This window comes from Lissotriton vulgaris, chromosome 7 (genome assembly GCF_964263255.1).
Source record: "Lissotriton vulgaris chromosome 7, aLisVul1.2, whole genome shotgun sequence".
Taxonomy (NCBI): domain Eukaryota; kingdom Metazoa; phylum Chordata; class Amphibia; order Caudata; family Salamandridae; genus Lissotriton; species Lissotriton vulgaris.
This window is the reverse complement of record NC_141695.1, coordinates 1,656,044,307-1,656,072,204: the sequence shown is the minus strand read 5'-3', so window position 1 is coordinate 1,656,072,204 and position 27,898 is coordinate 1,656,044,307. Positions and strand designations below refer to the sequence as shown.

Here is a 27,898-nt window from a genome sequence, read left to right as displayed (position 1 = left end):
ACCACCCAAAGAGATGTTCGTGCACTAATTGGTCTCACTTCCTTTTGTCGCCAATGGATACCAAATGTTTCCCTCATAGTTAATCCACTCCTTGCTTTGCTCACAAAAGATACACCCACACCTCTTCCTTGGACACATGAACGCGACCAAGCCTTTCAAGACTTATACCGCGCTCTTTGCTCTGCACCAGTATTGGGCACACCTGACTACTCTAAACCCTTCTGCCTCTACATCCATGAGCGCTCAGGATGTGCTCTCTCAGTCTTGACCCAAATTCACTGCACCAAACAACGCCCATGCACTTACTTTTCTGCCACCCTAGAACAGTTTAGGAGTAGTAAAGTTAGGACGCCTAACTTTAGGACTCCTAAATGCCTTCTGTGAATACCAAAAGTCTTAAAGTTAGGATTTCTCTCAGTTTAGGAGTCCTAAAGTTAGGAGTCCTAAATTTACTACTCCTAAACTGAGGAAAATCCTAACTTTAAGACTTTCTGTATTCACAGAAGGCATTTAGGAGTCCTAAAGTTAGGAGTCCTAACTTCTGTGAATACCGAAATGAGTAAGTGTCTTGTGTGAATACAAAAATGGTACTAAATTTAGGATTTTGTCTTAAGTTAGTTCTGTGAATCGGGCCCTGAGTTATTAATGTGATTTATGTACATACACTACAGAAGGGACGTATTTAGACACTATAAGATGGCGCACATCATCTTAGATGACTTGTTCATCACCGAAAAGTCAGTTGTTGGTATTCTTTATAGATGACGCCGTGTCCATGTGGCTTTTAAGGTGTGAGCAAAGGGATGTACATTGCGAGCCAAATGGAGTGGTGGAAGAAGTACGATTACGGAAATACGCTGTGAAGAGTGGTGAGTGGCTGCTGTATCATGGATGGAAGTTTGAGAGCTGTGGGCCCGCAGTTTCAGGTGACTAACGGTATTACGGTATTTCAGATGGGAATATCTGTTTAAGGAGCACAGACTACCCGGGCTGTTTAAACCACTGAAACCATCACCCAAGGTATGTTTTATCACCTCAAAAGTAATAAGGTGTTTAGATTATCAGTGTGACATCATTAATGGTGTTGTGTAATACTCAGGATTATATGACTGCTTCTATACTTAGAGGAGCGGGATCGGTCTATCCACTTGTTTGTAAGTATGAGAATGGAGCAAGGGACTGTGTGCACCGGGGGTGACGTGAGTAGATGGTTGTTTAAATAGGCAGTAAACAAGTGCTAGTTGGTAACCTAGTGATATTGTTGGTGTTGGCTTACAAACACGGGGTGATACGCACAACACGGTTCCATAACAGTGCTACACAATGGGGGTGGCATGGGCATGGTTAGTGCATGCTGTTTCACATAAGTTTGACTAACATCATTGAGCAGCATGATTCTCATAGAACATAGGAAAGACATGCCTCTGGGACAGGGGGTGTCTATTCATGATAGTATTGTGTGAACACAGAGGCCCCTGCAGAAGGGACAGTGTCCTGAAATTCATAGCGCGGCGAAAAAGTGGAACCCGCATAACAAGAATTGTTGAATTGTGAAATATGCGACACAATATATTGACAATGTTAAAAAATATGTAATGTGATTTATAAGTGTTGTGGTGATGTACATTTATTGAACATTTGATGGTGGATTAAATAGAAATATAAAAAAACACAAGTGTATTGGTGGACATTGAGAAAATGGAATGTTAAATACTCTAGCTGTGCGTATGAGTTTCAGGTAAATGTATACTTGAAAATATTTGTTAGTTCTCCAGTTCTGCCATTCTTCAATATTGTATAAAAGGGATGAGTGCTGCGTGCAACACTAGTAATTCTTTTGTTTGCTTGTTTAAATAAATCAACCACTCTACCTTATTTTGCCAGGGGGCCTATAAAATGCCCGTCGCTTGACCACTTCTGCTCGCTCGAGTTTGGGGTTGCTTGGCTTGGCTGCTCATCTGTGCCCTTTCCTGTGAAACCTTTTTCCTGCAAAGAGAGAAGACCACTTCAGATTCTGTAAGGCAGAGATTTGACTCTCTGATTGTATTATCACTACTAGAACCTCACCGGGCAGCCTCCTAACAGTAGCCAACCAATAGAATGTCCCTCTACTGGATGCTAGAAGTGGAAGAGTCAACACATTAATGGAGAGATAAGAGCTATAAACATATTTGGGATGAGCTGTAGGTTAACCAGTTTCTCCAGAATTTTCCCCACTGCAGGACGCAGGGAAATAGGTCTATAATTGCTTAAGCAGAGTGGATCTGTGTTAGATTTTTTTTTATATAGAGGGAGCACACAACCTTTTTTCTAAACTGTAAGAGCAACACCTTGATCCAGAGAGAGATTAAATTGTTTGTTAATCTGAACATTAACAGATGATCAGGCCTTGTCAATATATGGGGAACATGGGTCCGGGGGATGCTGACCTGGCATTCAATGGTGGATTCTGAATCTGCTTCTCGAAACCTTCTAGATAGATACCAATGCTCTGAGTCTGATCATCCAGGACTGACCTCGAGCACAACTCGCCACAACACACAAAACACTACAATACATAGAATGTGTATTATGCCATATGACAAGAAAGCACTAATAATGCTGTGATGTAATGTGCTTTAGTAAATTGATCTTCTCAAATTCACAACATTTTAAATTAGAAGAGGCCTTTGAATCTATGGATGATTGCAAATAAAGGAACTCAGCTTGGTTGCAATGGGTTTATTAGAGTATAAAATCTATACATCACGAAATATAAACTTAAAGGTTTAGAGACACAGAGTTCTTCGTAAAATTAAGACCTTATCGTGGGTGGGGTCTTTTAAGCTACAGACCATTGCTAAAGCCGGTATATTTTTTCCAGGTCAAATTAAACCAAGTTCATACATTTTACTAACTTTATTATGAACAAGATCTCTGTGCTATTAAAACTGCAGAATACTGCTTCATAGAAGGTTAGGTTTGTGTTCCCCATTTTTTTAAATGTTGAAATTTAAAGGACTGCGCTGAGTGGCGAATGTTGAACAAACAATATAGGATATGCTTTCTTTATAATCGTTACAGAACCGGTTTGCTATGTTGGTTCTCATTTGTTTCCATACTTGCTTCATTTCTCCTTCATCAAAGAGACCAAAACATAATTGCAGATATTTGATTCTTAACAGTTACGAAATAAAAGAAGTGAAGTAAATAGAAAAGTGGTTAGTTGCCTTTGACCGAGTAGGAATGGCCACAGGAACGGAATACCCTAAGATACCTAGCACGGGCATGTAGGAGGATTTATTTCTTCAGGAATCATTTTAAACTAGAGCTTGAGATCTCTTGTTTCCATGGGTTGACCATTTCCAACTCTTTTAAAAACAAAAATCGGTATTGTCTTTTGCCATGGTGTTTTCGATCGGACTGCTAGTGTCACATTCTTGACACAGAATGCCTCTGAAGGGTATTGGATCTGCCCTTTTCATGTTGAACCAAAACCTTACCACAGCACCATTTATCCGAGATGCATTGACATAGGCTCACCTGTACCTAACAGCTGGAAGGGCGCCGAGATCATTCCGATCTGTAAGAAGGGGGAGGGCTCAGACCCAGGAAATTACAGGCCTATCAGTTTAATCGACTGTATCCAAAAGGTGGTAGCTAGGCTTGTACTACAGAGAATCCAAGGGTGGATTGAGGAGGAAGAATTGCTGTCTCCTCTCCAGGCCGGGTTCCGTAGCCATAGTAGCACGATTGATCAAGTGTTTAAATTTGTTTTAATTTATTGGCGGGTGGTAGTGCTGGGGGGGGGGGTACACTCTACGCGGCTTTCGACGATCTTAAATCCGCATTCGACTTGGTGCCACGAGCAACAATGTGGGCTGCCTTTGTTGATCAGGGCATGCCTTTGGATATCTTGTCCTTTTTAATTAAACTACATGAGGACAATTTTGCTCAAGTTCGATGGAACCAGCAGGGGAGTGTAACTGATAAGTTCCCAATTGCTAGGGGTGTACGCCAAGGGTGTGTACTGGCACCAACCGTCTTCTCATTATACATCAACAGGGTGATCAACTACTATGAGCAACATCCAACTGAAGTTGGATGGTAAGTTGATCCCCCTGTTGATGTTTGCAGATGATACCTTATTAATCTCTAAGACCCAACAAGGCCTGCAAAAGGCCATAGCGGTTTTTGAGGTATTCTGCAAAGACCATGGACTTACTGTAAATGGAAGTAAGACCAAGTTCATCGTCCTTCACAAGTCCAAGCAGGTTAGAGGGAAGGTAGCTATGAATGGGGTGCAATTAGATCAGACCCAGGTTTTCTCCTATCTGGGGATTACCCTAGCATCTAAACTTGACTGGAAACCCCACACTAACCAGCTGCCCAACTAGCAGGGGCACTAACCAAAGAGTTTTTTCTATCCCCTCCTAGGCCAATCACCCCAGTTCTTAAAATTTACGATGCTAAGATAGCTTCAGCTGTACTCTACTGGGCAGAATTATGGGGTTTTAACAATCTTACCCGTTTGACTGGTGCTCAGAACAAATTCCTGCGTGGTATTACAGGTCTTCCTGTGTCAACCCCCCTGACTCCCCTCCTATATGACCTGGGATGCCAACGGTTGGAGGATGTGGCCCGATACCGACCAGTTGCATACTGGAGGAGATTGTGGGTTACTCCGGAACTCTCCCAGTATGCCCGGGCATTCCTCAAAGTTAGAGATGCTGATAGGGCTCATAAAATGTCATGGATGAGGGAGGCAAGGGCAACATATTTTGCTATGGGCTTATCGTTTTTGTGGGAAGACCAGACAGCTAATTCATTCCCTTCAAGGAAAACCTTTAGAGAACTATACTGGAACATGGTTTTATTGAAGCGTTTTGGCGGTTGCTCCAGTTCATCTCTAACCATGGAGTTTCTGGAAACAAAACATTCTCCTGCTCTTGAGGGTAATTGGGACTGGATCACCGTCCCTGTTGATCGGAAGAAATACTACCAGTTTAGGGTTGGTACACTACCTATTAATACTTTCACGGCTAAATGGAACGGTGGATGTAATACAAGTTGTCCGTTCTGTCCCACCCAACGAGAAAGCATTGGTCATATATTTTTTATCTGCCCCGAATATAAAGTTCCTAGGCATACTTGGTTAAAACCTATCTGTTTGCACCTGGGTCTTAAAACCGGTTGTGAGTCTTTAAGGATTCTTCGCTCTAATAACTCTCAACCGGTGGTTATAGCTGTTGCAAAGTTTCTCCACTGGATGTGGATAATTCGAGCTCGTAAAATGTGTTTATATTGATAAATTGTCAGTCATTTTAAAATATTTAAATGTGATCATGCCACCTATATATATCTTTATAGATATAAGTTGTATGTGCAAATTCTAGAAATCTTTTTGTCTGATTTTAAAATATAAATTTTTACAATTGGATATTGAATTTTATATATTTTAAAATTGATGTAATAACATATGAAATTCCCAGATTAATTTACTTAATTTATTGTTTTAATTAGTTACTGGACGGTTGTGATTGGTTTTAACCTTGCACTGCTTTGTGGTATTATGATAATCTGTTGAATGAAATGCCAATGTATAGGTTCAATTCTGTAAAATGCTTAGTATTTTTTTATGTCGTCTTTTATGATTCCTAAATCGAAATCAAGACTAATGAAATGAAATGAAATGATCAAGTTTGTACTGGGCTTGAAGAATGAAGGGGATTAAAGATTTCTTTGAAAAGTTGGCTTTGTACCAAATTCAACCATGAACTAGGCTTATCTGGAAACGTATCTGTGTCATAGGCAAGAAGAGACCGTATAGATTTCACTTTTATTACATTTAGCAGGGGCATAATTGATAAACCATATATTTTTTTATATAATTTTAATAGATGCAGGATGACGCCAAGATAAGTGTATGAATCCACTTACTCTAGCGACTGCCCGCATACGTTCTAGGTAGTAGCCTTACCTTTTTGTGAACCAAAGGATAACATTTTTGTTTTTTTGTAGTTGATATCCAATTTATGTTGTTCACAGTATTACAACAGATTATTTAAAGTATGTTGTAAGTCAATTCTTGTGTAATCGAGGAATACCAAATCATCCACAAATTGGATAATAATTGCTCACTGGTCATTTAGCTTGAGAGAGCAAGATCTTGGGGTTTTCAAGGTCATCTCAATGTCTGATGTGTACAGATTGAAAGCAATGCTGCAAGGACACATCCATGATTTAGTCCTTAATTTATCAAGATTTTTCGGGTGAGGCTGAAATTGTTGCCTTGTTTGACTTTGTTCCAGTTAGATGAATTGAGACTTCTAATAGCATTCGCAATTTCTGTGAGTCCCAATTTTGCAAGTTTTGGATAAAGTAAATCACAATTGATGGAATCAAATGCTTTCTTGAAGTCTATGAGGTAAGCATGTACTTAACTAATGGCCTGGTTGGCTTTATGAATTAATTAGTAGACTTAGTGCTATAATATCATTGACTGTGCTACAATTTGATTGGAAGCCAGTCTGGAACCACGGGATTAGGTTTTTTCTTCAACCTACTTTTTCACATCTTCTAGGAGGACTATTGCATAATATTTACATTCAATATCCAATAACGCAATTACTCTATAATTGGCGGGATCTTGTTTATTGGCTTTTTTTATGACTGGATAAAAGTAGGCCCCTTGCCACATTGCAGTGAAGAGTCCAGTGTTACAGCAATTCCCTAAAATGTCTTTAATTGCTACAGCACAATATTCCAGGTTTGATTAAAAAACTGCAGATGACATCACTTCTGGCCCAGGAACAGAATTGTTGTTGTTTCTTATTTTTAATATCAGTTCCTCTGTCAGCAATTCAATTGACTGGACATGCTTTGTTACAGGTAGCTACACTAGTTGTACGTGGTGGATGAAGTTAGCTCTCTTATACGTTCAAGATTTTTTGCTAGTTCTTCTTTCTGTTCTCCTTGAGAGTATAAGGTGATTACAAAATTATTTCAGATCATTATATCAAACAATATAGAACAAGCAACAAAAGCAGATAAAATGTGATTATCATAAAAGTCATCCATCATAATAGCATAGGTAAAGTCAACAGATACAGTTCATTAATCCGTACACACAGAGGAAATAAGAATCAGTCAGAAATACATTAGCCAAATTCTCTCCTAATTAAAAGCCGCCTCCAGGTCCAATATCAAGAAAACCTTGCCTGACTGGTTCCCTCATTCTACGCAGTTTATGTCAGGGTGATTCTGAATCACTGCCTGCTCCAACCCCAAAGGGATACAAACTGCTACTAACAGGAAAAGGGTCTGGGGTTGCCTTATGAAGCCAAGTGCGGGCAATCACGAGCCTAGCAGATGTTATTGCAAAGAAGAATGCCTTCCCACATCATGCAAAATACAACAGGAGTGACAAAGAAGTCTCATTGTTGGCTCAAATCTAACATTAGTCTTCAGAAGTTGATTAATAAATTTAAGACGGTGTGCCAATATTCAGTGATTATGCCACAGGTTGCAAAAATATGCACTTTTTCGGCCTCTGGCGCATTCCAACTGAAGCATTCTGACGTTGCCCTTAAACCCCACTTAAACAATTTGCTTGGATTGCAATATAAATCGTACAGATTTTTAAAGGCAATGGTCTTAAGCCTAGATACATTAGGGTTCTCTGAGCAAGCTTTCTCTTGTATAGATGATCAGCTATGGAACTATTACAATGCAATTTATGTGCCGACCTGACCGACAAGGCACCCAATGTATTAATCACATTTCGCTGGCCCCAAAGAAACTGGTAGAAAATTTGAATATACCCACCCCTCCTCTGGATAAGTTTACAATGCTTTGTAGGACTGCATTATGACTCATGCTTGTTTTGTTGGGGAGGGGGGAGATGTGATGGAAATTCCCTTAGCTGTAAATAGCAAAAAAAGCTTATTTTAGGATGGAGATTTTTACCGCCGATATCCGAAAAAGAGCAAAAATTAACATCCCTGAAAAGTTGGCAGAGGGACAACAGATCCCACTCATGCCAGCACATAAAATAGGTATCTTGCCGTAACCGAGGGAGGCAAAGATTACTTCCCAAGGTGGTGAAGCAATGAAACCGTGGGTTTGGCATATTGACTGTATATCCTGCCACACATTATGATAAACTAAGAGTGTTGAACCATGTTTGCTTAAAGTAAGCAGTGTCAACAAGCCCTTTGCGGGGTATTACCATATGAGAAGATGTCAAATACTCTGGAAATAACATGGCACGTTTCCCGTGCCTATCCCAATTACCTCAAACAGTAAAATGTAAAAGCTGCTAAGACATAGCTCCCTAATGATGGAAGTGAAACCCACCCTCATTATGTGGTAGTTGAAGATACCTTAAAGCACATCTGAGTTTCTTGTATTTGCCATATAAATTTCTGCCAACGACTTTCAACTCTTTTGAAAAAGTTTTTGCAAAGGTACAGGAGAATAGACCTAATAAGCAGAGGTAACGCGGCAAAATGATCATCTTGATTATGTTGCATCTACCTATTAAGCCTACCTGCATTCTATCCCACTTTCTAAGCAAGGCGTAGGATTCCACAAACAGTGCTGCGTAATTGAGAAACACAATAGTTTCCATATTGAGAAATGTTGATCCCCAGATACAGAGTTGATGTGACCTATTGAGAGTAAGGTTGGTCAGGATCTCTATGTGCAATGATCTCGGTTTTGTCCGAAATCAATTTATACCCTGAAACGTGTCCAAAAGTACTAGCAGCATCCTCAGTTGCCCCCAATGCCCTAGTAGGGGAAGAGATGAGGATGGCAATGTCCTCTGCATATGCCAACCGCTGGGCTTCCCATGTATGCAGTAGCATACGTGGCATAGTAGGAGATAGTTTAAACGCCTGGATATATGGATCAAGATACAAAGCAAACAATAAAAGAGACAGTGGGCATCCTAGTCTTGTGCCCGCCCTGGTAGATGCAGATGGTCGCAGACAGCATTCCCATACATGTGAACCTTGCTGTTAAGAAGTAGAGTGTTTTGCTCCTGGAGAGAAACCCCGGGCCAAAACTAAGCGATCAGCTGTAACACAATTGCTGATTGAGAATTAATTCTAGCTCAGATTTAGTTTACATATCCCCAACATTCTCTGGTATTTCTGGAAGTACAAGCCGTGTTCAAAACAATCCCTTGCTGTCCTTTATCCTGGCATCCCAAATGCATTCTAGTACTGCTGTCTGAGAACTCTTGATTCCGTGCCCAGAGCCTACCTTCTTTTTATACGAGCCCATGTTATTTTATATAATTAGCAGTTTATCCGCATGAATGTTTCCCTGCCATAAGACAACTAACTGTTGACAGCACTCATCTTTAACTAAATGTTTACATGTTTTCTTTGTGCTCAGCACTTTAAACTTCACCTGTTAACACAACCTTGGGATTTTACAGTCATGAATTGAAGCAAGTCATTGATGTAAATAGCAAATTTCCTGCTGCTGTAAATGTACTGCTGGTGGATTCCTTAAGCACTTTCGACATTGATATATGTCAGCTTCAGCACATTGCATGACAGAAAAGCCTGTTAATGTCTTAAAGTAATTATTGTTTGGTTTTCAAGAATTAACAACACAGACTCCCAGGAATACTGGGAAGACACAGAATAGAGTTCATCTATAAACAGCAACATATTAAAACTTAATTATTTAATTGTTGATATATATATATATATATATATATATACACATATATATACACACAAACACACACATACATACACACACACACACACAGATACATACCATGTATCTCCAGTCTTGAAGAAAACAAGCAGGGCACTAAGTAGTTGCAATCAGCCGGTCAATTTGTCATGATCAGTGAAGGAAAATCTAATTATTAACCCTTTCCATGCTGATGACGAGCTCAGCTCGTCATGATGCACGGTTGAGCTGTGCTGATGACGAGCTGAGCTCGTCATGAACAGTGGGGAATCTGAGATCCCAGCACCGGGGGGGAAAATGCACAGCAGCGATGTGGTTAAATACTATATATATATATAAATATATCATGGTTCTTATAAAGTGCGGCTAATCACCTGTTAGGGTCTCAAGGTGCTTGAAATCTCAAGACAATTCCCTTTCAAGCTTAGAGTGCTGCATCAATTATGCACAAAAGGAACCAAGGAGCTCTGGGTAGTTCAGAAGTTTAGGTGGAAAGCAGCTCCAACACTACCAACACCCTGAACCTACTCACCTCAAATTTCGGTTTCTCTAGCAGAGTTATTAACCATAGGATTAGCACAGTGCCATCCACGCTGAGCTAGAGAATGACAAAGCTGTTTGCCATTTTTGCATCAAAGGCTTTAAACATAGAATTAGCATGTGGCAGCTACAATGAAATGAAAAATGACAAACGCCTTTTACCACTTCGGACACAGTATACCAACTTTGAATTCGTAAAATACCATCCAAGCCAACGTGGAACGAATAAAAGCAAACCCGGACATGTGTTTCACTCTACTTAGGGCATTTTAGAGAGGTATTGCTTTGACCAGATACAAAGGAGCACCCAGTATAAGTCAAGACAATACCCTTTCAGGCTTAGAGTGCTGCATAAAGTATGCAAAAGAAGAAGTAGGGAAGTGGAGAACACCTCCTTTATATCGAACAGCCTATAATGCCACCAATACTCAGAATGTTCTCACATCAAATGTCTGTTTCTCTAGTAGAGTTTTTAAGCATACGATTAGCACAGTGCGATCCATGCAGAGCTATAGAATGACAAAGCCTTTGTCACTCTCTAGCATATATATATTTTAAATGTTGAAAATTAAAGGACTCTGCACTGAGTGGCGAATGTTGGACAGCAACAAACAATATGGGATAGGTTTTCTTTATAATCGTGACAGAACCTGTTTGCTAGGTTGGTTCTCTTTTGTTTTCATGCTTTATCTCTCCTTCATCAAAGAGACTGAAATATATTTACAGATATTTGATCCTTAACAACTACGAAATGAAAAAGGGAGGTGCCGAATAGCTGCAAATAATTAGACAAAATCCACAGCCCATCAGTGTCTGTGACTGGAGGCATTGGGAATGCCCACTTTGGGACGATGGATATCTGAATGAATAATTGCATGACAAGAAAACCTACATAAGGAATAATTGTTTAAGTAAAGGCCTACCATTACCAGCATGCATCTTAACTCACCTGAGGCCCACTGAGGGCTGGACTTGTAGTTAAATGTGGTAATTGATGCACTGCCTTTTTATTATGCAGTCACCTGTGACCAAGGGCTGGGGGCCCAAAACGCGTTAGGCTGAAGGAACAACGTTGCCCTCATGTAAACTACCGACTTTGTTGCCATTCGAAATAAACCACATATCAGCCTGTTTGGAGAGTGCGTCTTTGTTTGGGACAAGGTCTTTGATGTGTATATATAGAAGCGGGAGTGTCATAAAACTGTCAAATATGTAGCAGGCTCAGGAGAAGTACGATGACCATTTCCAGTGCATAAGTAGGGCATCCATGTGCACGCAACGCACAAACACAATGGCCACACCCCTAAGGCTGGAGAGAGAAGACCTAGACACTGAAGTGAGGGGAATGGAGACAGGGATTCTTTAGGTATTCTGTGAGGCCTTTTGGCTAGCAAGGAGATGCAGAGTAGCCTTCCTGAGCACTACCACTGGGAATCTGAGATCCTCAGGCAACTGAACGATGGGGTAAGCTACAAACTACTCAGATCAGATCCTTCATTACCATTGGCTCTTGAAATTTTGGAACTCACCAGAGAAGGCCTTGACCAAGGTTTCCTTTCAGAGAATGAGTTCAACTATCTTAATCAAAAGAATCCAAGGCTAGCCACAATCTATACCATACCCAAAATCCACAAGAGCATGGTGGACCCCCCGGGACGTCCCATCGTCTTGGGCTGTGGTTCCATGCTCGAACCACTCGGAAGATACGTGGATTTCTTTCTGAAACCACTTGCAGATTCAACCCAGACATACTTACGCAACACAATGCATACCATCAATATTGTGGAGGGATTGCCATTTGATTCGAATAGGCAGATTCTGGCTACATGTGACATTGTCTCCTTGTATACCTGTATCCCCCATGAGGAGGCTTTAGCTGTAGTAACCAGATCCCTTCAACAGCGACCAGCACCTGTGGCAGTTCCCACGGAATTCATTGTAGCCTTATTAAGGATAGCAATGACGAAAAACTTTTTCATATTCAAGAATCAGTTCTTCCTCCAGACCAAGGGCGTAGCAATGGGGGCTCCATTCGCTCCTGATGTGGCTATCATCTATATGTCAACATTTAAGGATGATGTCGTCCTGAACACCTTCAATCCATTCAGAGACTGTCTCGGTCTCTGGATGAGATATATTGATGACATCCTACTGATCTGGAATGGAGATTCGAATGAACTCATGTCTTTTCATTCTTGGCTGAACCAACAATCCTCTCATCGGAAATTCACGATTCATTCAGACAACAAAAAAGTGGACTTTCTGGAAATTACCATCTACGAGAATTCTGGTACCCTTCAAACTACACTATATCGTAAGCCGACTGAGAGGAACTCACTACTGCAATATAACAGCCACCATCCTCGAGCCCTACGAGACAACTTGCCGCAGTTCCTACGTATCCGTAGGAACTGTTCCAACAAGGAACACTACTTTGAGGAGTCCGAAGATCTCTCTAACCGTCTCCAACAACGTGGGTACCCGAGAAGACTTGTCAAAAGAGCTAGGAAACGAGCCTGGTTTTATCCCCGTGAGCATCTACTGACTCCCAAGGACAGAACAGACCAACAACAAGAAAGAATGGTGTGCGTTACCACATTTTCAACCAAAAGCAACAAAATAAAGCAGATTGTCAACCACCACTGGAAACTGATTGCAGATGATGTGGGACAAGAGAATACACCACTACATGCTTTCAGAAAAGCTAAGAGTGTCAGAGACCACGTTGTGAGATCCCTTTTACAACCAAAGGAGGAACCAACTGTCACAACTATGTGGAATCTTCCACCCATTGTGGACCATTCTAGATGTGGACAATGCAAGGCCTGTAGCACCACGGTACAAACCAAAGAATTTGAACACAATCAACGCAAAGTGCAATTAAAATCATACACTAACTGCAATACATCTAATATAATCTATGCGATAGTTTGTCCTTGTAATCAGATCTACATTGGCCAGACTCAACAGAAGGCTAAAGCAAGGATCCATCAGCAGACAAGTCGTATTCGATGCGAAGTACAGGGTGCACCACTTGTTGAACATTTCAAATCTGCCCCACATCCTCCTGACAGCTTCAAATGGGTAATTCTAGAGAAAGCAACCCTTGGACCACGTGGTGGTAACTTTATCAACATCTTAAACACACAGGAGTTGAAGTGGATGTTTTATTTTGATTCCATCCAGAATGGCCTGAATGAGAATGATAGCTCCTTTTCCCAATTAGCTACTCTGACTTAATGTGCATATTGGCGAACAATATATCCATCTCAGTCATACCTTGACCCCTGGTCAACAACATCTATGAATTATGGTAATGCTGGTTCTGTTTGACATGGCCTTTACCGTCATACGACAGGTACGCTGTGATGTGATATCTCTAATGACACTCATTATATATGGACATATTTGTATTTATATTCATGTCTGATTTCTTGCCCAATTCACGTAACAACACTCTGTTGCCCTATTAACATCTAGAAGCTTTAACCATTTTTGTTTGACATGGCCTTTACCATCGTACGACAGGTACTCCACAATGTGTTGTCTCTAGATGACATTCATTATATTTCTATATTCATATTATCTTTATACAATGACACATTGTTTTCATGTATCTCTGTATTTATCACCGACCTATGAAATGCTCAGGTTTAATTAGCTATTCAATAAACCACAATCAATAGGCCCATATTAAGAATTTATAACACGGACCGATATTTCACTGTCCTTTCACTAACGTGAACGACAGTGATTTTGTGATCGTATCCCCCACTCCAATCAGGCGGTTTGGCATTGACCCACCACTATCAATTCCACAGCCACGACATTAGTCTTTCTTTCATTGCTACACGTACCGTCAGAGGTCACGTGTTCAGGTTGCCTTAGCTACCCGCCTAACAGGAAACAGCCGACCGCCATTACTGAACGCGAGTCGTTATTCAGACGGATTTACTCTGCTCCCGGTAGGTCCTGTTTAACAATGTCAATGCCCTCTCTGTTATCGATGCCCTCCTTTGACAATTTTGCGATTGCCTAAATTCCCGTCTTACTCCTCTAGATGTGAATTTCCCCACGACGCGAGTACGCGCAGCGGGACCACCGCACTCTGCCTGACCCTGTGGCGGACTTGAGTGTCTTCAACTGCTCTAACTCCTGTAAGTTATTCGTCGTATTTCTGTTTTGTAGTCGAATAACTCTCCCATTCTGGTAGCTTCCCTTGAATAACGATGTGTCACCTTTCCTTTATTCCCAGATTTGAGGGCTGCCTTACATCACAAATTTATGTAAGTGCATCTTTGTATTACTTTCCAATGTTGGACGCATTTTCACTGTCAGGGTCCTAATTAATATCCTCTCCACTCGCAGGACCTGAAGTAATTTTTCTGTTGAAAGTGTTCTCACTCCCATTATCCATCTTGGAGACGAGCACCCTTCGGTATGTCTTGTCTACCATTTTAGTGTGCTAAATCATTCTTAAAAATTTTGACTTATGCCCTTTACTTAATTTAAATGCAAATTCATTGCTCATCAAATAGGTTGCCTGCCCCGTCCCCGTCCTGATGAAGACCCCGAAGCAAGGACACAACTAACGCCTGCAATTACTAGAGGGTCGAAACGTCGACAGCTTTTATGTTCATTCAGCTTCACCACAGGATTTAGTCATTTATTGTGAGATGTGGAGTATGACCTTTACCGAATGATTTATTGAACCAATGGTCTTTTTCTTTGTCTATGTTTGGATTTTGATACATAGCACAGTGAGGCCGTTTGGCCGGTTTTTATAGTGTCACTATCCTATACCCACACCACCTTGCACTATATCACTTCCCTCCCTCCCAGGGGAACTATGAATAATTTGTGATTGTGTATTTAAACTGATGATGATCACCATATACCTACATTGTGAATAAATAACAATGCAGGTTAATTGAGTTTTTCTATTGTTATTCAGGTGTTTGAATCTGTTGCTCATTGCTGGGACCACCCTTTTCTCAGTACTGGGTGAATGGAAGGCATAAGCGGTGGATTGAAGAATTTGTTGTACAATTTGAGGAACCCTTTAGGAGATGTCTCCTTTTAGCCTTCCTTGATTACTACTTCATGCAGCTGTAGCATCGCTGACGGTGCCTGTGTGGGTTAAAATACGCAGCAGTTTGTCCAAATACTTTCATAAGCGGGAATAGCTTCATCGCATACTGCACCACAGTTTACATACAACTGGAATTGTATAATGTTATGGCCAACTATCGAATGACTGTCTAGGCAACAACAAGGATTACTTCGTTTTTTTACCCAGCGAGAGTGGGACTACTCTACCTCTGGGCAACTACTTGGCCGATCTAACTTGCGAACTAACTGCAGATGAGCAGGCGAGACAGGCTATAGTTTGAAGCAGCAGGCTGCAAGACTACTTGTCAAGGCGTAAAGTTTCAATGAAGGTCAGTTTAAATAATGTGAAGATAACTTTGAAAGTTCACAACACGTAGTAGACAGAATAAAGAATCCACAACCTTATTCAGCAAGAATACCAACTGAGCATCACAAGCGTTACGACGCAGTGGAATACTCGGACAAGACCCTTCGTTCTCACAAGAAGCAGTCTTTAGTTTACTGAATAGTCTTGTTAAAATTACTTGGCTCTTACTTCCTGCCAACGGAGCCTTTGGTTTTCATCATCCATTCTCATGGGACCCTCCAAATGAGGAAAAACATTTTAGAATATGCTTCCAGCACTGTCCCTGGCTTTTCAAATTGCATTGTTTGGTTTTATTCATGCTGGCATAAAATGTATCTGACAATAGAAACCACAATACTGATGATTACACTAATAGAGGGCATGCTTAACAATAAACGTTTGCCCATTATTATGTCATATCCCTCCAACCCCACCCTTACCCCAAGACAGGATAAACATGGGTATATTGTTTACTGAGTGTACTGGGTACTTTTATAACAGACTTCTTACATACAACTATTGGCAATATCCTGAATGAAATGATGTTTGCTTTAGAACTGGGGTTCGCCAATGAATTAGTGGTTCCCCCTGTTCCATTTTCTGCTACCTTTAGTGGCAGGGGGGCTTCTAGCACTATTGATTACATTTTTGTTTCACGTAATTTGGCGTCTAGTATCCATGAATTTAGAACGCTTGACAATGCCACTAGTGATCATTTTCCGAACAGTCCATCATTATCATTACCTATTAGGCTAGAAAGGTCTTACCCTATGAGTATTCTAGGGCATCAAAGTTTAACTTTGGACAGACTAAATGGGTTTTCCCTTAAGTGGACCAAAATGGATCCAGTTGAAATTACCTCTAAAGTAGTAAAGAAGGTGATGCCGTCAATCAATAATTGTTTAAATCCGGCCACCTCTAATGAAGAAATCTTGGCTACCTTTTCAATTATAACAAGAACAGTGGAAGAGGTTCTCCGTCCCAAATCGACATCTAGAAAGGAAACTACTAAAGGGTGGTTTAACAAAGCGAGCACAAAAGCACATTCTAATTTGAAAATAGCCCTCCATAAACCAGAAAGGGATAAAGAGGAAATTGTGAGGCTCAGAAAAGATTATAATAAGGCTATAAAGCTCCTCAAAGTAGAATTAAAAAACGAACTATGGGAACAACTTCATGCAAGCTCTACATTGAAGGATAGCGCTAATTTTTGGAAAGTTGTTAAGTCTCCTTTCCTCTCAGGTGAGAAGGATCATTCCAAAATTGTCATAGCAGTCGACGAATCCACGTGGCTTCAACATTATACGCAGATATTTAGCCTGCAATTGCAGGAATACCCTACTCAAACAGTAAATGAGAGCTTGGGTCTCAATTGTACACAAACCATGTATCCCACCCCTCTTGCATTCACACATTTGGAAGTGAAAAATGCCTTATTAACTAGCAAGGGGGGGGGGAGCACCTGGCCCTGATGGGGTCCCAGTTGATCTTTTTAAATATAACTTGGAACTATGGTCTCCTATATTGACCAAAGTCCTTGAAGCCTCATGTGCTGTTGGGCTTGTTCAATCATGGTCAACATCTATCCTCGTGCCCATTTTCTTGTTCAATCATGGTCAACATCTATCCTCGTGCCCATTTTTAAGAAGGGAGATCGCCATTGTCCATCGTGTTATCGTCTCATCTCCCTCTTAGACTCTCTTGGTAAGGTAGCCGGACGCATAATTCTGGAACGCCTTCAGAATTGGGCGGATGATTTTAACATAGTATCTGACCTCCAGTATGGGTTTGAAGCAGGATTAGGTACAGTAGAGCAAGCCCTCAATTTGTCTCTCCTAGTGGGCAAATATGTTAGCGCAAAGGGTGGCCATTTACATATGGCTTATGTTGATTTATCAGCAGCCTTTGACTGCGTAAGCCATTCCAAATTATGGTCAATCCTTTTAGAAATGGGAGTGGAATTACCTCTTGTTACTTTTCTACGAGAACTTTATTTCGGAGCTACGGCAAGAGTAAGGTACGGTTTGATGGGGGAACTCACCACGCCATTTGGCGTAGAGAGGGGGGTAAGGCTGTGCCTGTGCCCTGGCTCCCTTCCTTTTCACCCTTTACACCAAAGGTTTGGAACTAGCTAAGCTAGAAGGGAGCCAGGACCTGCCCTATAGTGGAACACACCCTATACCGGCCCTTCTCTACGCCGATGACGCAGTGATCGTAGCTAGGACTCCTTTGGAACTCCACCGTGGAGAGGTATCAAAGTTTTATGGCTGGGTTGGACATTTGAATCAATTTCAAAAAAACATTTGTTATGCACTCGGGACCTAGACCCAAAAAAGTGAGGGATATTTTTTATTGAAAATACAAAACTGGAGAAAACACACACATACCCCTATTTAGGGATTTTAATAGATGATATGTCCTCCTGGAAACAGGCCATTGAGGCTGGAAAATTACTTTTTTTGAGGGCTACTACTGCACTTGTAGCATTTGCACAGAGGCTAGGAAAAAGGCCACCAACCGAAATTATTATAATTTACCAAGCGAAATGTATTATATTACCTATTTATGGTGCTGGTGCTGGGGATACGGAAAGGTGGATGTTCTCCAAAAAGTTGAGAATAGTTTTCTACGATTTCTTCTTGCAGTCTCACAGAGTGCTTCGACTTATTCATGCCACTTGGAACTGGGATTGGTGTATCTTTCTGACACTGTTAAAACCCAACCAATTCTATTGTGGCATTGTGTTTGGTCGTCTACAAAAACTGAACTATGTCGAAGCCTTTTGCGTGACTGTCTCTCGCTTGAAAATGGGTACAGGATCGGTTGGCTCGCTTATGTTAAAAAGTTGTTATATGATTTGCGTCTGCAAAAATACTATCACTCCCCTTCAACGATTTCAGAGTTATCGAGAAAGGAGTTGAAAAAGTTATGTTTGTCACATTTGGACCAATTATGATTAACCATTGAGGTTGGCAAACATTCGGTTCAGCATTTAGATCCCTTTTGATATGCAACCTTATTTAACATACAAATGGAATGGTTATGAAAGATTTTTATTGACTGGTTTTAGGTTCAATATCTTATATCGCATAGTTACTTTTTCCCAAATAAATGATTGCCCCTGCGACGATGTATCTTCTCAATCCCTGATTCATACACCCTTATTTTGTAAATTTTATAAAGAACCCAGGAAGAATTGGTTATTACCAATTTTAAAAAACGTTGGGTCTTCGTAGATGTCGCCCCAGTTTTCTTGTCCTGCAATTCTTGGAGGCAGAATGTCACGCTAAAAAAATTGCCTGCTATCTCAAGTTTTGTATTAAGCATAGATCAAACCTCGGCTAAAATTTGGTACTGTTCAAAATTGCACTAACAAACTTTGCACAATTTTTTATACTGTACATTCTTGTTGATTGGATTTTTTAATGTGCGTCTTTTTTCTCTTTGTATTTTATCTCTTGGTGAGCTCGTCATTTCCTTTGTGAAATCTTGTAATTTTAAATGTGATGAATTTATGTAATATATTGTTTTATGTACTTTTATGGTTTTCCACCAATTTATGAAAACCGAATAAAGGAATTTGACTTGACTTGACAGACTTCTGTGGCAATCTGTTGAACTTACTTTCAAAGAAAATGGTCCATTTTTTAAATCTCAAATTATATATTCTTTACACCCAATTTTTACCTAGGTTTATAACGCCAATTACAAAGCTGTATTCAAGAACCAATGGGCTACATCAAAAGTGACTATTGTTACTAGAGACAGCTGTGTCCTGCCTCTTGACAGTACTTACTAGTAAAACATTTGTAGAGGCCACCTAAGAATCTTGTGGTTCTCTCTTACAGGATTGAAATGGTTCCATGCCTGGAGATGAGACTGGAAACTGTATTTTACCTTCCCTAGCCAACTTGGGTGTAAGCTCTTAAATATCAATCGTTTTTTGACAGGGCGAGATGAGGCCCTAAAGATGGCCATCATTCTTCAGAGTGTATACTAAGTTCAGTTTTTCGGACTGGATTGATAAGTCATTGCTGTTGGTGGGAAGCAGTTATGGCTAGTAGGCATGAGAGGGTGAGGTTCTGCTACCTACGAAGAGTCAGGACAGCCTTTTCTCCTACTCTCACCTTTGGCAAGTTCTGTGGATGCACCCAAGCAAGTGCTGAGCCTAGCACTACATTCTGGTATGCAGGATCTTGGAAACCAGAGGCAGTAAGGCGGCAGCAGTGGGGGTGTTGAACATAAGAAAGGTATCTACAGCGTAGTAGAGCTAGATGCTGTTGCTTCCCTGGGAGGAGTGGAATTGGAGTGGGCCTTTCAGCCATATACTACAGGTATCGTGGGACATATGGAAAGTTGGCAACCACATGAGGGAAGACCTTACCCACCAATTGACGGCATGCTTTATCATGGGGGCACCCCCTAGTGGGGAAGCTCTTATACTACCAATGTTGTGAAGTGGGTGATGCTGCTATGTGTTGAAGTCATCCAAGCACTTATGAATATTTGAGAAAGGATGGGAAGAAGCACAAGGGCGTGGGGGTAAAAGCTAACAGCAAAAGCTACCTACTAGCCGACTAGCTTATTTGGTCACTCGTTGGTAGGATTAAAAGTCACGAAAGCACAGGAATACTTTGACTCTGCTATGAGGTCGATATGTTTCAGCCTGCAATTTTAACCCCATGGATGGGTCTGGAACTTCCTTCAGGACCCAGTGTGTACACTACCCCGAAAGACTACTAATTACTAAGGAGGTGTCAGAGATTATAAGTGAAGCCCACTTTGGGAGAAAAAAGATCTTGTATACTGATACTGAACCAGAATGTCTTCATCTGAGAGAAGTCTATTGCACCACTCTCTCTGATAGCCAGCAAAGATATTATCAAAAGAGACAACTGTTAAGGCAAAAGATCTGACAATATGTGTATTAATGCAGCGGGTCCTTATACATGGTTCCACAAATTGTATTTATATGTACAAAAAGTATGAGTGGAAAAGCTATACTATGCCAATTAGATAAAACACTGCACACACAAGCAAGGGCAAAACACACATCCCCATGCATATGAAATAAAATGTCTAGGTCCTTAATTCAGGGTGTTATCCCCCATTCTAGTGGGTATTGCTTGTTCCGCAGGGTGGCGGGAGAAATACTGAATCGTGTTCCGCTGGGTGAAGGATGGACAGAGAGAGTGTCTGAATGGGCATCCAGATTTCAGGATTCTAAGAGTGCTAACTTTAGGGCTGGGCGTACTTCGCGAAGTAGCGCTACGTGTAGCTACGCGAAGTGCACTTTGCACTACGCGAACTGCGTAGTGCCCTGTTCACACTGTGCAAGATGCCGTTTTCAATGACTGCACAGTGCGAACAAGCATCCGGCACTGTGCAATCATTGAAAACGGCATCTTGCACAGTGCGAGCTGTAGTTTTCTGCCGCTCGAGTAGATTTTTACTCGAGCGGCAGCTTTCTCAACGCGGACTGGTAGTTTCTCATCGCGAGCGATCGCAATGAGAAACCTGACCTCCCCGCGTTGAGAATCTCGCCTGGAGGTTTATTTTCCACACTCGCGATCGGCAACTTGATGTTGTTGATCACGAACAAGGAAAAAGTCTCGCCGGGATGTCATTTTGCTTGCTCGCGGTCGCCAACTTGACGTTGAGGACCACGAGCAAGCAAAAAATTACCGCTGCACTACGCTTCGCGTGTTTTCACTGTGCTATGTGCAGTTCGGGTAGTACGAAGTAGCGCAAACTTCGCAAACTATGCGAGAGTAGCGTAGGGCTTTACCCAGGTTTAGCTAACTTACCTAAAACTACTGCAGCCCTGCCCATGTACTCACATCGGGCTGCAGTGTCCAAGGGCAGCCCAGAAGAGGTTCTAAGTATGCAGTGTGAACCAGCGCAAAGGAGCGTCTCCTGACGCAGCACATAATGTGACAATCATCGGCCTGCTAACGTGCTACGTTCAGGGAATCTCATCAGCAATCCCCAAATCAAATAACATATTAATGTGTTTACTGGTCATAATAAAAGGTGAAAAGGGCACTATACCTGGGAGTACCGGTGCATAAAAAGTACACCTGTGCAATGGACTCTTGCATATATATTGGTAAACTACAGGCGCCTTTTGGAAGGCGGCTAATACAGTAAGATTTCAGAAAAATCCACTGCCAAGCTTGGCAGTTAATTTTGAACCTGAATGGTGGGAGGAACATTTCAAAAAGCAGAATAGACCCAGGGACAGAAGGAAGGACGTATCAGTGTTGACACCACATTGTATCTGCTTTCTCTCGAGTTTACGGCAGTTTAAGTAATTTCTGTAATTTTAAGAAGACCTTACGTTAACGCCCTATGTTCTTATGTAAATACTCAGTCGAACTGTGGGGACCCTTAATGACTAACATCTTTAACTTGGCTTCTAAAACTGAGCACACAGTCTTGGCGAACAGCATAGTGCCCATTTCCAAAAAAAGGCAGTCAAGATAAACCTTGCTGCTATAGACCAATTTCGCTGTTGGATTCCCCGGTGAAAATCATAGGAACAGTTGTGCTTGATAGGCTATTGGTTTGGACCTCAGGACTGTCTATATTGTCGGGTGTGCAATACTGGTTCAGGAAAGGAGTTGTGACATTAGAACAGCGTCTAAATCTTCATCTGATAATCAGTAAGTACACCATAACTAAATCTTGTCCCATCTACCTGTCTTTATGGACTTGTCTTGCACCTTCAACAGCATAAATAGATCAAAATGATGATCCATTCAGCTTGACAAATGCTTAGATAAAGCTCGGGTTGATTTTCTCTGAGCCTTACAGTATGATCTTTCAGTCACAGATTGCGTTCTCTCAGTGATCCATTTCGAGTCACAACTTATTGAGAATGGACAGGATATGCCTATGGACAAATAGAGCCCCTGCCAGGAATCCTTTATGCTATTTGTGCTGTTCTGATAGTCAGAACTCCCAACGGCATCGAAAAATTTCCTTTGTCAATTTTATGGCTGAGCTGGCTGCAAAAATGTGAAAACTCTGGCTTTCAGGCTCAAGGATCATCAGTTAGGAAGGTCATACCAGTTCCTGTACCTGGGAGTAACCTTTTATAAGGCTGGTACATGGGGTCCCCTGCTTGTTGAACTGGAAACAACATCTTTCTCAATCCCTAGGCTTTCTCTTCAACCTGGCAACGAATACAGGCCGCAAACCGAGTAGCTCACTTGATCTATCATCTGAAATGTCTGCCTGTGCTGTTGTGGGTCTGGCATCTGGGGTTTTAAGGCTGACGAAAATCATGTCTTACAACGTCTTTAAGGGATTCCTCCAAGCACCTCAAATCACGCTCTACATGGGAAATCGGGTGCAGCCTATGTAGAGGATGAAATCATGCTAGCTCCCTTGCTGTTGTGGTTTTCAGTGCAGTGTAACCAGAATGCCACACTGAGCAAGGCTGTTCTACAGGAATGTCTTTCCTGTAAATCATGCGTGAAGATTCCTTGAGTCTCTCACATCACGTCAGGGCTGGATAGCCTGGGTGGGGTATCCTTATTCAACCACCACAAATGAACGTGGAGCAATGACACAATATTGGTAAAACAGTCCTTTATGGTCACACAGAGTTGGCGGCGGCTCGTCCGCAATGGTGGAGGAGCATCGCCCCACTGGCTCAGAGCCAGCAAATGAAAAATAAAATGATGCTCTAGCATTGTTTTATTTTTCATCTGCAGTTTGTGCAGGGAGGGCTGGGACGGGGCATGGGAGGGAGTATGAGGAGTGCTATGTGCACTCCCTAAGTGCGCACGTGTGTTTGGCCAGCCATCTCATACCAGCCAAACACACATGTACACATAGGTTTCTTCAGCCCAGCTGCATTGAACAGCCAGGCTGGAGAAACCCGACAGACTCCCAGACCTGAGCGGAGTTATTGTTATTCTTATTTTTGATTTGTATCGCGCCCAATCACCTGCAGGTCTCTAGGCGCTCGGAAATCGATGGTAAAAACAATAACTTAGCAATCACAAAAGAAGACATCCACTAGCCTATATAGCACTCATGGATCTTCTGAACAGCAGTGTTTTTAGCACCTTTCTAAACCGTAGGAGATTCCCTTCCCTGCGCAGCGTCTCAGGAAGTGTGTTCCATAACTGAGGAACTAACACAGAGAAGGCTCTCCCTCCCTTGGTTACAAGTTTGTACCGGGGACAGACCAATAACTGAGAATCTGAAGATCTAAGAGTTCTCAATGGACTGTACACCACCAAGCGATCTTTAATGTAGGCGGGTGCCAGACCGTAGATTGCCTTATGAGCTGTACACAGATTCTTGAATTCCACTCGCTCTTTGATAGGGAGCCAGTGCAGGCTCTGTAGCAGGGGAGAAGCTTTAGTTCGTCTTGGGAGCCTGAAGATGAGACGTGCAGCATCGTTCATGACGACCTGTAACCTATTTGTCAGGGTTTTCGGCAGGCCGAGATAGAGGGCATTCCCGTAATCTATCCTCGAGATCACAGTGGCTGCTACGATTGAGCGCATCATGGATTGAGAGAGAACGGGGGCTAGCTTCCGTAGCTGTCTGATGATGTTGGTACAGCTTCCCACCACAGAAGAGATCTGACTGACCATTGATAGATCGCAGTCCAGTTTGATCCCCAGGCTCTTTACATTCAGGCTAGGTTTTGGAGCCGGGCCTAACTCCGCAGGCCAATAGAGGTCACACCATGGTGAGATGGCAGATGGAATCACCAATACCTCGGTCTTATCTGGGTTGATTTTCAAAAGATTTTCCGTCATCCATTGTACAGTGTACCTCAAGATGTTCTGGGCTTGGAGTTGTGCGGCGCTTGTGTTATCGACACTCAGCAACAGCTGCGTGTCGTCCGCATAGTTAAATACTGTACAGCCCATGCACGCCAAGGAAGCAATCAGAGGTTGCAGGTAGAGATTAAATAGAAGTGGGGATAGGGCCGAGCCCTGAGGCACCCCACATTCTAGAGTCCCCACCTCGGAGATTTCGTCCCCAAGTTGTATCCTTTGGGTCCTTCCCAAGAGGAAGGATTACAACCATCTGAGGGCCAGGCCTTTGATCCCGAAATCACTCAATCTCTCCAGAAGCAAGGCATGGCTGACGGTGTCGAACGCCGCTGAAAGATCTAGCAAAATCAGGGCGCTCGGTTTCTTACCGTCAGCCAAGCCTCTCAATTCATCCAGCACCGAGAGCATCACCATCTCGGTGCTGGGATGGGCTCGGAACCCTGCCTGTCGTTCATGAAGTAGGTGGTGAGACTCGAGGTACATGGACAAGGATTTTAATACATGCTGTTCCAGTATTTTTGAGAGGAATGGCAACTGAGAGATAGGCCTGTAGTTCTTTAGCACTGCGGGGTCTGCGCCTGGTTTCTTCAAAAGGGGTCTTAAACGTGCTTCCTTAAGTTCAGCTGGTATATACCCTGTAGGAGAGTAGGGTCTGCAATCCTATGATCACCCAGATTTTTTGCTTTTGTTTCACTGGTTTACGACTTTCTCTGGCTGTGGGCCTGCCAATCAGTCCACAGCCTGGCTGTTCTCTTTCTAAATTACGATATGTACCCTAGGTGCATTTACCAATTGGTGCTGGGCCACCTTATCAGACCCCGTAACGCAGGGCATAGGTGTACCCAGGGCCGCCAGGGGCTGCAGCATGTATTATGCCACCCCTGGCTGGCCTCCTAAATTTGACACAACTGGCTGCATGACAGCTGGGGCAAAGTCGTGTAATCACCCTTTGCTTTAGGTATAGTAGCTCTATATCTAACCATACAATGGACACCCGAGTCCCTGTCAGTCACTCCTATGGCAGGCCTTGACAATCCTGAAGGCAGAGTGCGTGGGCTCGTGTGAACTAGGTTCTGGCCCGAGCCGAGCCCGGTTGCAGCTTGCGGAATCAAGACCCAATGGCTGTTCCATGATAACGCGTACCACATCGGTAACTTCGGTGTCGCGTTATCACGGCATGTCGAGTAAGGTGTCATACGAATCGGGATGCTGCCCCCTCACCAATTCTGGCGACGAGGTTAGCATTCCGCCCTTCTAGAGGGACCCGACATGAACGTAACTGTGAACCCCGGTTAAAGTTAACTAAAGCCTCAGCTCCACAAAATGGATGCTGCCACCACAGACACGAGTCTGACCTCCTGCTGCTGGGAGACCTTCCAGCGAGGAGAGCTTGGACAAAGGGTTTCCTGTCGAGGGCGGTGTTCGCGCCGTCCCAGACAGGGTTTGTGTATTCTGGGCAGGTAGAGCTTTTGCGAGAAGGTGACTGCGGAGTGGCACCCCGGTGCTCACTACGCATCTGCCGGTCAGAACCAGTTCCAGGGGCGCCAGCCCTGGCCTGGGGAAAGTCCGGCAGGGGAGAGGGGTGTAACTGCCCCCCTTCCTGGTCCCACCCTTAGGGCAGGACCTAGTCATGTACCCACCCCTTTCTTTAGGATAAAGACCGGAGCGGGGACCCTTCCAAATTAGATCATCTTTGAATCAAGAACTACTTTCTACGAAAGGACCTTCGAGACTCTTCTCAAGATTTCTCCCTTGTGACTAAGGAGTAGTCACCCTGCATCAGCAGGCACCATCTAAGAACTCTGCGGTTTGCTGTAAGTCCTTCCTCAAGGAATCCGACGGCCCAGCTCGACGAGAACCGACTTCCCTGGCACCTCTGACCTCTACCCACGTCATCAGCTCAGCTGTGATCGGTGGGTGCGACGAGACCTCGAGGGACCGGCCATCATCAAAACCTGCACGCTTTCTTAACCAGCACGACCATCGAAGTAATTCTCTGGTGAGTGCCCTGGGGTCCGAGAAGCCCCGACCCTGAGCCGCTCCAGCACCGAAGTGCAGTCTCCCAGCATCTCCACGATCTGCGTGGGGCCCTTCTGCTCGCTGCTCAGCACGTTGTCTGGTCACTAGCCGCTGGCTTGTGCCCTTCTGCGACGACATCCGACAATCAACACTGCTGGTCTGGTTGCTCCAGACTGGCCCTTGCTTCCATCTTTGCGAGAAGCACCCCGGGCCCTCCTGGTCCACTCAAGACGCCATCTTAGGCCCACCACGTGGCCCTGAGATCTGCCAAGGGTTGTTGCCCCATCCTGGGCCCAGCGACACCGACAGCATCATCCTTCGTGGGACAGCTCGCACCTCCACCGTGGTCGCCGACAACGCCTCCTGGTCCGTGAGACTGCAGAGCCTAGCGTCGCCCACTCACCTGGTCGAGGTGACGGCCAACCGGTGCCCCCTGGTACCCTCTGACTACTGGCTAGTAGTACGAACTTGGTCCCCTCTGCTTTCAGGTATCATCAATCTCTGATCCAGGCTTGGATCTCTACGAACTATTCATCACTGGTCGCCGGCCAGCAACTCCTTTTCTTCCGGCTCCTGGCTCGTCAGCGAAGACCCCGACGCCTGTAAGACTTGTGCAGCCGCAGCCCTCGTGGCTAGGTAACTCGGCATTTCGGTGCCTGCATAGCCTCTTTACTCTAGGGTCCCGAGTCCCTCGCTTCCGACTTGCCTTATCGGGTCCGCCCGAGACCTTAAACTTTCCGTGTCCTCGGACACTTGTTTTAATTGTGCACTTGAAGTATTTTCCTAAGAGATTTGGTTTGTGCTTAGTACCCTGTCCTCATAAAGAGTCCAGGGCTGTTGTGAATCTTAATAAATATCCTGTTTATTTTCATAACACTTGTGTGGTGTCCTTTCACTAGGTGTTCAAGGGGTACATGTGTGGTAAACAGCTGGCTTAACGCGCCCTCTCGAGTTTTTAGCCGTAGACTGCTCGTATCCACGCTACTAGGATAGCTGGTCTATAGGTTGACTTACAACCAAACACCATAAGGGTCGTTGGAACGATACATAGCGGTCGCTAGAATAGCGAACGTTGCATATCGGGCCAACTTCTCACATACCCTGTCTCCAAGGATCTATTAAGGAGGGAGATGATACATTCCTCCAATAGGGGGCGGGCTACCTGGAAGACCCTGGGTGGACACGGGTCTGCTGGAGATCCGGATTTGATTCTGCCCATCAACTGCTCCAGACTCAGTGTATCAATCTCTGGGAACAGTGCAATAGTGCAGTCAACCGGTTTATGAGGGGCTTTGGGCATAGCTATCCCATTTGCCATGCCACTTTTTATTTCCTGGATAATGGTTCTCACTTTCTCCAAGAAGTATCCCTGAAAGGCATT

At 43.2% G+C, this 27,898-nt stretch overlaps 1 protein-coding gene across 2 annotated transcripts in view; it reads right to left on the bottom strand.

Moving 5' to 3' along the window:
• EDN3 (endothelin 3) overlaps positions 1-27,898 on the bottom strand; it is a 385,729-nt gene that overhangs the window by 15,753 nt on the left and 342,078 nt on the right. The window contains exon 4 of one of the 2 annotated variants that reach the window (XM_086932648.1): positions 1,872-1,986. The exons of the other annotated variant lie outside the window; for it this stretch is intronic. Within the exon in view, the coding sequence (XP_086788774.1) occupies positions 1,890-1,986 (97 nt within the window). The 3' untranslated portion in view covers positions 1,872-1,889. The remainder of the gene's footprint in view (positions 1-1,871; positions 1,987-27,898) is intronic. 2 annotated transcript variants of the gene reach the window in all.